The sequence below is a fragment of the Rana temporaria genome, chromosome 12, assembly GCF_905171775.1.
Source record: "Rana temporaria chromosome 12, aRanTem1.1, whole genome shotgun sequence".
Lineage (NCBI taxonomy): Eukaryota > Metazoa > Chordata > Amphibia > Anura > Ranidae > Rana > Rana temporaria.
This window is the reverse complement of record NC_053500.1, coordinates 80,129,045-80,142,909: the sequence shown is the minus strand read 5'-3', so window position 1 is coordinate 80,142,909 and position 13,865 is coordinate 80,129,045. Positions and strand designations below refer to the sequence as shown.

The 13,865-nt window shown below is 42.1% G+C and overlaps 1 protein-coding gene across 4 annotated transcripts in view; it reads left to right on the top strand.

Annotated features, from left to right (window-relative positions):
- The window catches only part of IFI35 (interferon induced protein 35), a 205,623-nt gene that overhangs the window by 55,341 nt on the left and 136,417 nt on the right, over positions 1 to 13,865 (top strand). For 2 of the 4 annotated variants that reach the window (XM_040331390.1, XM_040331393.1), the window contains exon 2: positions 11,040 to 11,113. In XM_040331390.1, coding sequence (XP_040187324.1) covers positions 11,040 to 11,113 — 74 coding nt within the window. Of the gene's footprint in view, positions 1 to 10,338; positions 10,361 to 11,039; positions 11,114 to 13,865 lie in introns of those variants that run through there. The other 2 variants (XM_040331391.1, XM_040331394.1) reach the window with 2 other exon arrangements.

Below are 13,865 nucleotides of genomic sequence, written 5' to 3'. Positions count from 1 at the left end.
CACCAAGCTTGACCAAGGAACAACCCAAACATGCATAGAGATAATAAAGACCACATGACCCAGAACCATTATATAAATTGTTTATTAATACGTTAATTAGTCCATATATTACACAACATATATGACCATCCTGAATAGCACAGACATTATATATCTTTTCCTTTTCTTTTTTTTTTTTCTTTTTTTTTTAATATATTGGCCACGGCCTGGTCCACTGGTTTAATGAAAACTGTTGATTAAACTTTATTTAGCACTTTAACTTTTGAAAACCAACTTTAATACCAACCATACCCAGCCCAGCCACTTGAGACTCGGGCTGATCCATCATTACCATTCAACTTGACTCAAATCTCCCCTCGGAGAAACTATTCCCAGAGTGAGCCACCACGTGAACCGGCCGCGACGGGAAAAGAAAAAAGGGGGGGGGTAGGGCGGGGAGCTTCTCCTGTTGTTCCGGTATCAGGCTGGCACTGACCCAGGCCAGACTGGACCCTTAAATAGGCTTCTGGCTGGGTTCCAGAATCTTCCTGACATCACCTGACCTCTCTGGCCCAATAACTGGCTACCTCCCAAGCCCACCTGAAATTACCTGACACACCTGAAACTATCAGCTCTGCCTCAGTTAACTACTAACTTACCACAGCTGACCTATTTTCCTGACTCCTGTATAACCCCTGACCGCTGCCTGACCCCCGCCAGCTGATCTCCTATATTGCAGCTCCACTAAATTAAAAACTACTTACTACCTAATGCTGCTGCAGTGATCCCATCTAGAAAGGAGGGCCTATGACAGGCACCCCCTTCCCTTTCATACCTATCACCTAGGAAAAGGGGTGGTTTGGGAATTGGGCAGTGGTTGTTGTTAGGGAGTTGGGTGAGGGCAGGGTGGGAATAGAGGATAAGTGAGAGCAAGTTAGTTGAGGGTGGGGTGAAATAGGATTGTGGGGTGGGAGAGTTGGGATGGAAAAGGCTGTGATCATGGAGGGGGGGGGAGAGGATGGGGATAGGAGGGTTATTGGGAGACATGGTAGCAGAGGTAAGAGCTGGTGTAGGGAAGGAGGAGGCAACAGGCAGAAGTGACAGCAGGAATGGTACAGGAGACAGCCAGAGGCTGCAGGCATGGTACAGAGACAGCCAGAGACTGCAGGCATTGTACAGGAGACAGCCAGAGGCTGCAGGCATTTTACAGAGACAGCCAAAAGGTGCAGGCATGGTACAGAGACAGGCAGAGACTGCAGGCATTGTACAGAGACATCAGAGGCTGTATGGTACAAGAGACAGCACTGGAGAGGAGCTGGCCAGACAGCACATGGAGGAGGGAGAGAGCCCCCGGCCCAGTGCAATAGTATATCACCATACAGTGTCTTCATACAGAGCCCCTCCTTTCTCTGCCTCAGTATCCAGCCAGGGAGAGCTGGGACCAGCGCTCTGTGTGGTCGTGAGTCAGAGCTGGGGGGGGGGGGGGGTGCAGTGCAGACTGCGTAGACAAGGCTGGTGGGCTGTTAGGACAGGCAGCCCGGTGTTTTGTCAGAATTGGCGCCCCCCTAGCGATGTCACTGGCAGGAGTAGGCTGGAATGGCACTGTCTGGAGGGGAGGAGGAGGTGGTCCTCTCCCAAGTATACATCACTTCCAGTATCTGTTTTCGGTATCGGGGCATTTTCACGAGTACCGATACTCCGACAATGCCTAGTATCGGCACCTATACCGGTATCAGTGCATCCCTACTTAAGATCATAAGCTTGATTTACCAAAAGAGTTGAAAATTGTCACTTTACTTAAGATAATAAGTTTGATTTACCAAAATAATGTGATTATTTACATCAATTATCTTATCATGGGAAAAGCAGTTTGGTAATGGAGTTAAGATTCTCAGCTTCTTTCATCCAGTCCTACTGTATGATGTATGTAGAAATTGTGAAGCTACATTCAAGTATGTTTAAGCTGTCAACCAAGGCCAAAGTAATTCAAATTAAAGAAAGCTTAGCCATTAAAAAAAAAAAAAAAAAGTGGTCCAATAAATAAAAAAGAAATAAAGTTAAAGTTAAGCTTTCATTATTCTTTGGGTGGGTATAGATTAATAAGGAACATTTTGTAGGTTCAGTTTGTTTAGCAATGCTATTTGTTGAGATCATTTTGAGTATTGTCCTTTTAATTTGCTTATGATTTTTGCATGTTTTGTATGCTTTTGCTTAAAGATAAAGGGGCAGATTCACAGAGCAAGTACGCCGGCGTATCTACTGATACGCCGGCATACTTTCAAATTTCCCGCGTCGTATCTTTAGTTTGAATCCTCAAACCAAGATACGACGGCATCTGGGTAAGATCCGACAGGCGTACGGCTTCTTACACCTTCGGATCGCAGATGCAATACTTCGGCGTCTGCTGGGTGGAGTTCGCATCGTTTTCCGCATCGGGTATGCAAATTAGCTTTTTCCGACGATCCACGAACGTACGCGCGGTCGTCGCATTCTCTTACGTCGTCTGTAGTCTGCTTTTTCCGGCATATAGTTAAAGCTTCTATTTTGTGGCGTATAGATAGACTTGCCATGTTAAAGTATGGCTGTCGTTCCCGCGTCGAAATTTGAATTTTTTTTTTTTGTGTAAGTCGTCCGTGAATAGGGATGAACGTAAGTCACGTCTAAGTTAAAAAAATTACGTTGTTGCGACGTCATTTAGCGCAATGCACGGCGGGAAATTTAGGAACGACGCATGCTCATTTCATTCGGCACGGGGACGCGCTTCATTTAAATGAAACCCGCCCAATTTCAAATACGCCGCCAGAAATACACTACGCCGCCGTAACTTACGGCGCAAATTCTTCCTGGATTTCGAATTTAAGCCAGGTAAGATACAGCGGCGTAGCGTATCTCTGAAACGCTGCGCCTGTCCAATTGTATGTGAATCTGCCCCCAAATTTCCACAACACTGGTAGCTACAAGCACAATCTACTAATTTTTTAAGAAGTCTGGACAATAGCTTAATTTTTGTTAATGTGCTATTACTAATTTATTTTACAAATAAGAATTGCATTTGTAATTGCTCTTAGCACGCTTTATACCAGAAACATAATAACTGTGTAAAAAAAAAAAACATTACATTATATCTTAATTAACACTGGTTGTTTCAAATTTATTTGGTTAAAACTTTGTCCTTTTTAGCTCCTTTCTTCCCTTTTATAATATATAGAAAAATGAAATAATGTATTGAAGACAATACTGACAAAAGAAAGCTTTGTCATGTCCCCAAAACTAATATATATATATATATATATATATATATATATATATATATATATATATATATATAAATATACCATATCTGCATCATCATAATTACTGGTTAATGAGATTCCACTGTGTGCAAAAGTTGACTCACAAATTTATTTAGCTGTCTGCCAACGCACGCCTTTCCCAATCCAATGGTGTCAACATCACTATTACAACCACCACCATGATGTTGCTGGTATGAACAAGATGCCTAGACAATTGTATACTTAAATTTGTCATGGAATCTTTTTTCTGATACGAGAAGCACAAAAAAGATGGTTGCAGTCAAGTTGTAACTTGCCTCACTGTGCAAACTCTTGCTACCAGTACAATAAACCCCCACTGTGTAGCCCAAGGGAGGGGGTGGAGAAAGCAAGATTGCTGTCAATACAACATGGATGTTGTGTATATATAGATCAGAAAGACAATTTAGTTGTGTGTCCCTAGGCAACTTTTAGCCTAAACTACAAAGCTGGTTTTGCTATCGGGCTACTATCAGGCTACTGGCCAATTTTACCTACTTTTGTCAGTCATCTTGTTTACAACACATTCAAATGTATGTTCTGCAAATTACCAATGAACTATTAAATCATAGTGTGAGATTACAAATGTAGTTTAGCCCTTTCTGTCCTGATTAAATACACCTTGGAGGCCAAGAGAGGAAAAGTCAACCAGAGGCCCCTGTGCAGAAATAATGTTTACCTTACCCACAGTAACACATTATGATCATTACCTGACAAAACGACAATTGTTTTTGGCAATGAGGACCAAGGTGAAAATTGTCGATTGCCAACTCTTAGGATAGATAGTATTTTTATATATATATATATATATATATATATATATATATATATATATATATATATATATATATATATATATATATATATATATATATATATATATATATATATATAAAAAATACTGACAGAGAGAGAGAGATATCAGTGGCGGCTGGTGAAGTTTTAGGATGGGGGGGCGTCATACCCCACCCTTCTTTTTTGACCCCACCCTTCCTTTTTGACCCATCCCACTTGGTGGAAATGGGCGTGGTTTCATCAAACTAGTGGGCGTAGCTCTAAGGTGGTGTGGTTAGCATCTGAGATGAACGAGGGATGGAGGGAGAGGGAGAGAGAGGGACAGCAAGCCAAGATCCTACACAACAATAGAAATATGTGCATTCTAGAAAGTTTAACAATCAGCAGATAAAGATACTTCAATCATCCCGGCACCAAGGTTGTTATGGTGTCAGGATGATTGAAGCGCATTATTTCTATTATTACATTGTAATATAAAATTAAATCATTCAACTCACCATAATGCAGAATCAGCGGGAGCCCTGAGCGTGTCGAATATAACAATTGTAATCAAAATGTTAATTAACACTGACGCTATTAATGCAACACAAAGGGGTTAAATAACTGTCATTGGTCACTAATGCATCAGTGGCCAGTGGCAGAACATTAACCCTTGCTGCACTTTACTGACTAATTGCTTTGTTTTAAAAATTAACCCCTTCACCTTCTCCAGGAGTTAACCAGTCCAGTTTACAGGAAAGAGAGATGGGTGGGGGGTGAGAAAGAGGCGGGGTGAGAGAAAGGGAGGGGAGAGAGAGGTGAGGGAGGTGTGTGAGAGAGAGAGCGAGGGGGGTGTTGAATGAGACAGCGGGGTGAGAGAGGAGGGCTGAGAGAAAGAGGGGGCTGAGAAAGGGGGACTGAAAGAGATGGGGTGAGAGAGACAGTGGAGCTGAAGGAGAGAGGGGGGGTTGAGAGAGAATGGGGCTGAGAGAGATGGGAACTGAGAAAGACAGTGGGGTGAGAGAGAGAGAGAGATGGGGTTGAGGGAGAGAGGGGAGTGAGAGGTGCTGAGAGAGAGAGGGGGCTAAAGGAGAAGGTGGTGGAGCTCTGGTCTTTCAGGCCTGGTCTTTCAGGTCTATCTGCCCTCGTTAATCACTGCCGCCTGAATATGGATGCCGTTTGCCCGCACCCCAAGGACACCGCTGTTTGCTGCTGTGCTCCCGCCGTCGCCGAACCTAGGCTCTCGGTGATAACAAGGGACTTTTTGCCCCGCTTTAAAAACAGCTCAGGACAGCGCCCCTCTAAATTTTTCCCTGTCTGCCCCCCCCCCCCACGCTACTCCACTGCTTTTGTGTTTACCGTTGCATTTATTACAGTGGGATAATAATTATTTGATCCCCTGCAGATTTTGTAAGTTTGCCCACTTACAAATGAAATGAAGGGTTTATAGTTTTTATCATAGGTGTATTTTAAATAATAGAGACAAAATATTAACCACAAATCCAAAAACACATAAAACAAATGCGCATAGTCCAAACACAGAAAGTCGAGTTAATGCCAAAGAGCTCAATTTGGTCTCATCTGACCACAGCGCTTTCTCCCAATCCTTCTCTGAATCATTTGGGCATGACTGTACATGTGACTTTTTGAGGACAGGAACTTATGCTGACTGACTCTAAGAACACCATCCCTATAGTCAAGCACGGAGGTGGATACATTATGCTTTGGGGCTGTTTCTCTGCTAAAGGTACAGGCTGACTTTGCCGCATTGAGGGGCAAATGGATGATGCCATGTATTGTAAAATCTTAGAGGAGAACCTTCTTTTTTTAGCTAGAACACTGAAGATGGGTATGGATGTGTCTTTTAGCATGAAAATGACCCAAAAAATACCGCTAAGAAGCCGAACGTCGGTGCGCAGGCGCCGTATAGAGCCGACTCGCAGTCCGGCTTCTTTCGGCAACTCGTGACGCGCTGTATGCGCCGGTCGGAAGGATGTCAATCAATTAGGAACGCCCAGTCCCGCAGATTACATACCCAGAAGCGGCGGTGAAAATACGGTATGTACGGCAATGAAATTAAAAAAAACAGCCAATTGTCATTCTGACAACTCGGCTAAATGTAATGTTAAAAAAATTTTTTTTTGAGTGAACCCCCGCTTTAAGGATTTAGAGAAGATCTGTAAAGAATGGACCAAAATCCCTCCTTAGATGTGTGCAAACCTGGTAACCAACTACAAGAAATGTCTTACCTCTGTACTTGCCAACAAGGGTTTCTGCACTAAGTCATGTTTTGCTTGGGGATCAAGTACTTATTTTACTCACTGAACTGCAACTTAATTTATAACATTTGTATCATGTGTCTCTATGATTTAAAATACACCTATGATAAAAATGATAGACCCTTAATTTCTTTGTAAGTGGGCAAACTTACCAAATCAGCAGGGGGTCAAATATTTATTTTCCCCACTGTATGTCTAATAAATGCAAAAATGAAAACTGTTGATCTTTTCAGAATTTCAGAACTGTCCTGTGATATCTGCACACTTCCTGTGTTATCTCAGAGGCTATTTAGTACTCCTAGTTCTTATTATGGACTAAAGCACTAGTATTTTTTTTTTTCATTCAACCCAGCAGGGCTGAACGAAAAGAAATGGATTGCTCAGGAGAAGCGGATGCACTAACTATCCAATGTTAGTACAGCGATCTCCCCCGATGTGCTATTGTGTTCTGACAGGGGGCGACCCCTCCTTCACCAGAACACTTTCGTCAGTGCTCTAACACAGAATGGGCATACTTAGAATTACACCCCAAAACACATTCTGCTACTCCTCCTGAGTATGGCGATACCACATGTGTGAGACTTTTTCACTGTTTGGGCTGATTAATACCATACATTTTATCTTGTGTATCACACAAATCAACCAATTGTGTCAAAACTAGGGATGAGCCCAATGTTCGAGTCGAACATAAGTTTGACTCGAACATCGGGCGTTCACCTGTTTGGTGAACAGCGAACATTATGCGATGTTAGTGGGAAATTCGAAAGCCGCGGAACACCGTTTAAAAGTCTATGGGACACTAACATGAAAAAAAGTGTTAATTTGAAGGGCTTGTATGCTTGTTATTGTCATAAAAAGTGTATAGGGGCCAGGGGTCCTGCCCCAGGGGACATGTATCAATCCAAAAAAGTTATTAAAACTGATCGCGGCTGAAATAAATCGTCGGGTCTCAGCAATATCGATTAAAACTCCTTGAAAAAAAACGGCATGGGTACCCTTAACCAATTTTTTTTTTTTTTAAATTGTGTGGGGGTCCCCCCAAAATCCATACCAGGTCTTTCAGGTCTAGTATGGATATTAAGGGGAACCCTGCGCCATTTATTTTTTAATGGTGTAGGGGTCCCTCCCAAAATCCATACCAGACCCTTCAAGTGGTATGAATACTTATGTGTATATTAGAAAAAAAAAAAACACCTTGATTATGGGTGCAGCATGATGATATTATAAATGTAAGTGTAAAATGATTGTGCTACCCCAAAATAACAACAAGAAACCCTAAAAAAAAGGGGATGGGGAGATGAAGCAGCTGCACAAGAATGTGACAAAATTCAAAAGGAGTGTAGGTTAATGTGTAGCGCTACGTATTCGTGTAATGTGACAAAACACCACATAATATATACTCAACAGGGTATAACCATAAAGTAATAATGTTCAATCCACATGAAAACAATCAGTCCATGTAGAAATTCAACGTGATAGATTGTCCATCGTGAGTAAAAAACATAATAAAGATGTCATGAGATTGAATGAACCATCCCAACGAAGATCTTCAGATGTAAGATGTAATTATGAATGTGCTTATCAGAACCGTTGGATCCAACTGTCATACCACAACAGGTCAATCGAGCTTACGGTACCCAACCAGCTGTTCAACGGGACTGTCAGCGAAGATCCAAAAAGAAGTGGAATACACCTCCCTGGTGTCCAGAAGACGTCAACCGAAGGTGAGGTCAAGGAGCCTGATATTCCTAAGCACATTCATAATTACATCTTACATCTGAAGATCTTCGTTGGGATGGTTCATTCAATCTCATGACATTTTTAATATGTTATTTACTCATGATGGACAAGTAATCACGTTGAATTTCTACATGGACTGATTGTTTTCATGTGGATTGAACATTATTACTTTATGGTTATACCCTGTTGAGTATATATTATGTGGTGTTTTTTCACATTACACTAATACGTAGCACTTTATCCAGTTGAGATGGAGAGAAAGGCAAGAAAACAAGGGTATTTAAACCTGTGCCGAAATGTAATATATTGTAGCTTGCCAATACTTAGATATAGGGGATTATTTACTAAAGGCAAATCCAATTTGCACTGCAAAGTGCACTTGAAATGGCACTGAAAGTGCACTTGGAAGTGCAGTCGATGTAGATCCGAGGGGGACATGCAGGGAAAAAAAAAACAGCATTTTAGCTTGCACATGATTGGATGATAAAATCAGCAGAGCTTCCCCTAATTTCAGATATACCCCTCAGATTTACAGCGACTGCACTTCCAAGTGCACTTTTAATGCAAAGTAGATTTGCCTTTCGTAAATAACCCCCATAGTGTCTGCATTCGTTTTTTTTCCAGGCTAAATAACCTGTACATTTTCTGCAAGCACAGAGAAAAAACACCAACCCTTCTGTAATACCAGTGTCCTTGTAACTTCCTATTCACTGCATACATATCTCAATCAATGTTTTTAGGTTTCCTTGCAATCTTCTGTGACCTACAAAACGCCTCTTCCCTAAAAATGGCCATATACGGTTTGAATTTAGGTGGATTGAGCAGAAATTCAAGTTGTGGGTCTGAATCCATTCTAATGCAAAAACTAGCTAGCAAAGGCAATGGGGATGCCTCTATCCAGCATAATGTAGGAATCAAGGAAAATCTTTGAGAGAAATTGCCCAAATATGGCCAGCTTAAGGAAAGATTAGAAGAGGGGGACAATTTGTGTTGTCCAAACCAGGAGAGCAGCCTAGTTTGACAACAGTACAGCTACTTTCACACTGCAGCGCCTGGCCGTTAGCGCTAAAGTGTAGCTCGTTTTTGCGGCGCTTTTCAGACGCTAGCTGGACGCTTTTAACCCCAAAGAAGGGGTTGAATGTGCCATGTTTCTGTGCTTTGGAAGTGCTTTTCAGATTCTTTGAAAGCTCTACCCATTGATTTCAATGGGCGGGGCGTTTTGGGAGCGTTGTTTTCAGGCGTTATTTAAAGGCTATTTCTAGTGCTAAAACACCTGAAAACCACCTCAGTGTGAAACTGGCCTACTTCTCCACTTCACCACAGTGATGTGCTATTACCCTAGGAGAGGAAGTGTGTTATATGTAGGATCAGGGCTGCGGTTAGAAATCATGGGGCAGCCTACCAGACAGCCCCTGCCTAAAACATTTTTTTCTTTAAAAATACACTAAAATCATTATTTTCTATTTGCTAGAAAATTACTTAGAACCCCCAAACATATATATTTTTTCTAACCCCCTAGAGAATAAAATGGCACATTGATAGGGGAGGTGGCGATGGAGGAGGGGAGCAGCGCCCGTGCGCCCTTAATGAATGGGCCACCCCTGGCTAGGGAACAAAATATTTAATCCACTCAGTAATTAAATGTCTTCTGTCTGTTATTTTCAATTAGAGGTTGAATCTGACACATATCATCAGACTCAGAGATCAACATTTGTATTTAAAAAACAAAACAAAACATAAAACACTGTTTTGCAGATTTTCAGAGAGTATTGTAATATTATGCAAGAGGGGCTCCCTTAGGCGTAGTTTGATCCAAGCTCCCTTATGCTGGCCATACACAAACCAATTTTTCCTTTTGAAATTTTTTGTTTTAAGAACGTTCGATTTTCTTTTTTTTTTAAATCTCTTTATTATTTTTTCTCATATACAAACATACAAATATACATTTCATATTTCCATTAAAATCACATAAATACCCACAGTCAGAAATTCAGATCGTCTGTATGCAATTCCGATGCGCAAAAATCCTACGTATGCTCGGAATCAATTTGACGCATGCTCGGAATCATTGAACTTAATTTTTCTTGGCTCATCATAGTGTTGTACGTGACCGCGTTCTTGGCGTTCGGAATTTCTGACAAAATTTGTGTGACCGTGTGTATGCAAGACAAGTTTGAGTCAACATTTCGTCTGAAGAAAATCCACGGTTTTGTTGTCGGAATGACTGATCGTGTGTATGCGGCATTAGTGTCTGAGCCACTGTACTCGATATGCAAAGTAAGTACAGCGATCTCCCCTTGTGTTCTGACATTTTATGATATGTAAACAAAGAATACATTCTGTATGCTGGACAACTAATCGATTATAAAAAACGTTGACAATATTCGATTATAACTGATAATATCAATTTATTGTTTCAGCCCTAGTAATGAGTTAATAAAGTGTGTGAATAAGGGGCTTGGGGTCCATCCTGAAAAGAGATCCTGCCTTATGTACCCACAGGAACCAGTGGGAAAGGAGCGAATCCGGCAGCTGTGGGGGGGAGGGTGGCACAGGCAGAAGGGTGAATCAAATCCTGGACAGAAAGGGTGATCAGTGAGGCAGAGAAAGAGTTGACAATTACAGGAACAGATCCCCTGAAAGGGGAAGACTGTTTTTAGCTGCTGCAGGGAGAGACACATAGGGGATCTATTCCTTTAGTTGCCCCTCCCCCACTGCACTGATCGCCCCCTCTCCTGCCCACATCCAATTCCTCTGCTGCTGTGCCCCCCCCCCCCCTTATTTGCAGCCTGGATAGGATCAATAACTGAAATAAAGGAAAACAACTGAAAAAAAAAACAAATAAGTGCAGCCACCACATCTAAGGAACAATGAGCTGCAATATATTACATTTGGAGGGAGGTTAGATTTACTTTAGGCAAAGATGTTTTACAAATATCTGTCATTTTTCTTCTAGAATTTTTTAGTCATCTTGCTGAAAAGAACATGGACGAAATAACCAGAGTGCAAGCTGAGATCCAGACTTATAAGGTATGTATAGTAATAGGAAACTGATTACTGCTTCATTGTATTTTAGAACATTTCTGTAATAGCCACAATGTACATGTGCTTTTTCGTTTTATCCAGGCAACTATAGGCTGACTTAGGCAGGCCATAGATGATGTGATTTTCTTTCCTGCAACCACGGGTTGCAGGAAAGAAAATCACTTGATTCCCCCATCAACACATTGGGTGTTGATGGGGGAATCCCTCCCATGGAGGCAGAACTATTGTGTTCTCCTGGTGGGAGGGGGCGCAGGGAGTCATCCCTTCTGGGAAAACACAGTGATAAATTGCTAGTGGCTATAGCCGCTGGCAATAATTACATGCTAGAAGTCCGATATGCTGGTTGTATCCAGTTCAATCTATGGATCGACTTGGGTACAATCAGCCTGTCTATATACATGCATCAAATCCCAGCTGGTCCCTGCTGAACTGGCAGAAATTCATACCATCTATGGCCAGCTTTAGTTAATATATTTAGATCCTGATTTGACAACTAAGTTAATTCTATAAAATACTTAATTAAGCATTTATGGATCAATAAGCAGATGCAAATTCACCTTGTATGTTCCATCCGCCTTTTGCACTGTGTAATATAGGCATTTTTGATAAATGTAATTTTATCATTTTATTTAGCAGGATTTATGAAATATAAGTGATTTTAAATCTGGTAGTAAAAGAAAAAAACACAGACTAGGATATGTATTTGCAAAAACCAATGGACACTACTCTGTATTCCTACTTCTGGACCTTTCAACAGCCTTTGCTACAGTTGACCACCCCTCCTCCTCAAAAAACGTTACTGTGTGTCACATAAGAGAAAGAGAGCGAGGGAGGGGAGCGCGAGCGCTGCAGTCAGCCACAGCTTAACCCCCCCCCCCAGAGCAGGCAGCCTACCGAGAATTCTCCCGGTATCCCGGTAGGCCAGTCCGGCCCCTGCTTCAGTGTCCCTTACAATTCTACTTCCTCCACTCTTCCTTTCTCTGTCAGGGTCCCCCAAGGTTCTGTTCTTGGACCTATTCTCAATCTACACCTCCTCCCCAAATTAATTGATATTCAATATCATTGTTATGCTGACACCCAAATCTGTACCGCTCACATATCACTAATTTACTGACCTACATATCAGTCTGGATTTCACAACAGTTCTTCAAACTTAATCTATCCAAAACTGAGCTCACAATATTTCCTTCCCCATGTCACCCTTCCCCTGACTTCCCTTTAAAGATCATCAACCCATCTCTGCATTCCTGGGTGCTAGATGTAATCCTGAACTGTGAACTGTCCTTTCGGCCCACATCCAATCACTTTCCAAAACTTGCTGCCTCAACCTCCGCAACATCTTCAAAATACGCCCCTTTCTAACCAATGACACCCCCAAATTCCTAGTCCACTCCCTGGTTATCTCTCGTCTCGAGTACTGCAATTCTCTCCTTATTGGCTTACCTTTACTTAGCACAATAGTAGGAAATCGGGAATATGGATTTTGCGGGCACACACATCAAATCAAGTGTACTGAAATATAATAATTTTTATTGTTAACAATATTACAAAACCTTTACACAGTTACCAATTGATTATAAGAATACGTAAAAAAAAATGCTAAGCATTGTGTATCCCAAACATGGTGTGATTCCCTTAACATATACCGCACATGGAAGCATGGCTAGAAGTTATACCAATTTTTCAGACTCCACTTTCCACCATAGATAGCTCTAAAAGTTTTGCGACATAGTCCCTTCTTCAGGAGCCTACAGTACATCTATTTAAAGAGGAAATGCATTTCATAAGTACACATTATTATACATATGTAAAACTCATTAGTTCAAATAATATAACACTTCCTGAAATTAAGGTACATAATCAATACAGTTGATTTGATGTGTATGTGCCTCCAAAGTCCATATCCCTGATTTCCAATTATTGTGCTTCACTTTTGGGGCGTGGCACTGAATACCCCTTAGGCCGTGTACACACGGGCAAACATGTACGATGAAACCGGTCCGCCGGACCGTTTTCACCGTACATGTCTGCCCGGGGATTTCTGTACGATGGCTGTACTAACCATCGTACAGAAATACGCGGGGCGTGTCCGTGGCGTCGCCGAGACGATGACGCGGCCGGGCCTGCCAGTTAAATGCTTCCACGCATGCGTCGAAAGTCATTCGACGCATGCGAGGGATGGCGGGCGCTCGGACATGTACGGTAGGTCTGTACAGACGACCGAACATGTCCGAGCGGGCAGGATTCCAGCGGACTGTTTTAAAACAAGTCCAGGAATATTTTTCCGCTGGGAAAAGGCCCGGCGGGCAAATGTTTGCTGGAATTCTGTCCGCTCGGTCCTACACACGACCGAACATGTCTGCTGAAACTGGCCCGCGGACCAGTTTCAGCAGACATGTTTGGTCGTGTGTACGGGGCCTTAGTGTACCCATGGTACCACTCAATGTACTATATATACATATAAGTTACCTTCAGATCATCATGAATTCTGCTGCCAGACTCATCCATTTTACCAACTGCTCAGTGTCTGCTACTCCACCCTCTGCCAATCCCTCGTTTGGCTGCCACTCATTAAACAAATGAAATTCAAAATACTAACATCAACTTACAAAGCCATCCACAACTTAGCCCCCAGCTACATCACTAACCTGGTCTCAAAATAACAACCAAATAGTTCTCTTTGTTCCTCCTGCTCTCTAGTTCCCTTGTCGCCTCCTCTAATGCTCGCCTCCAGGAC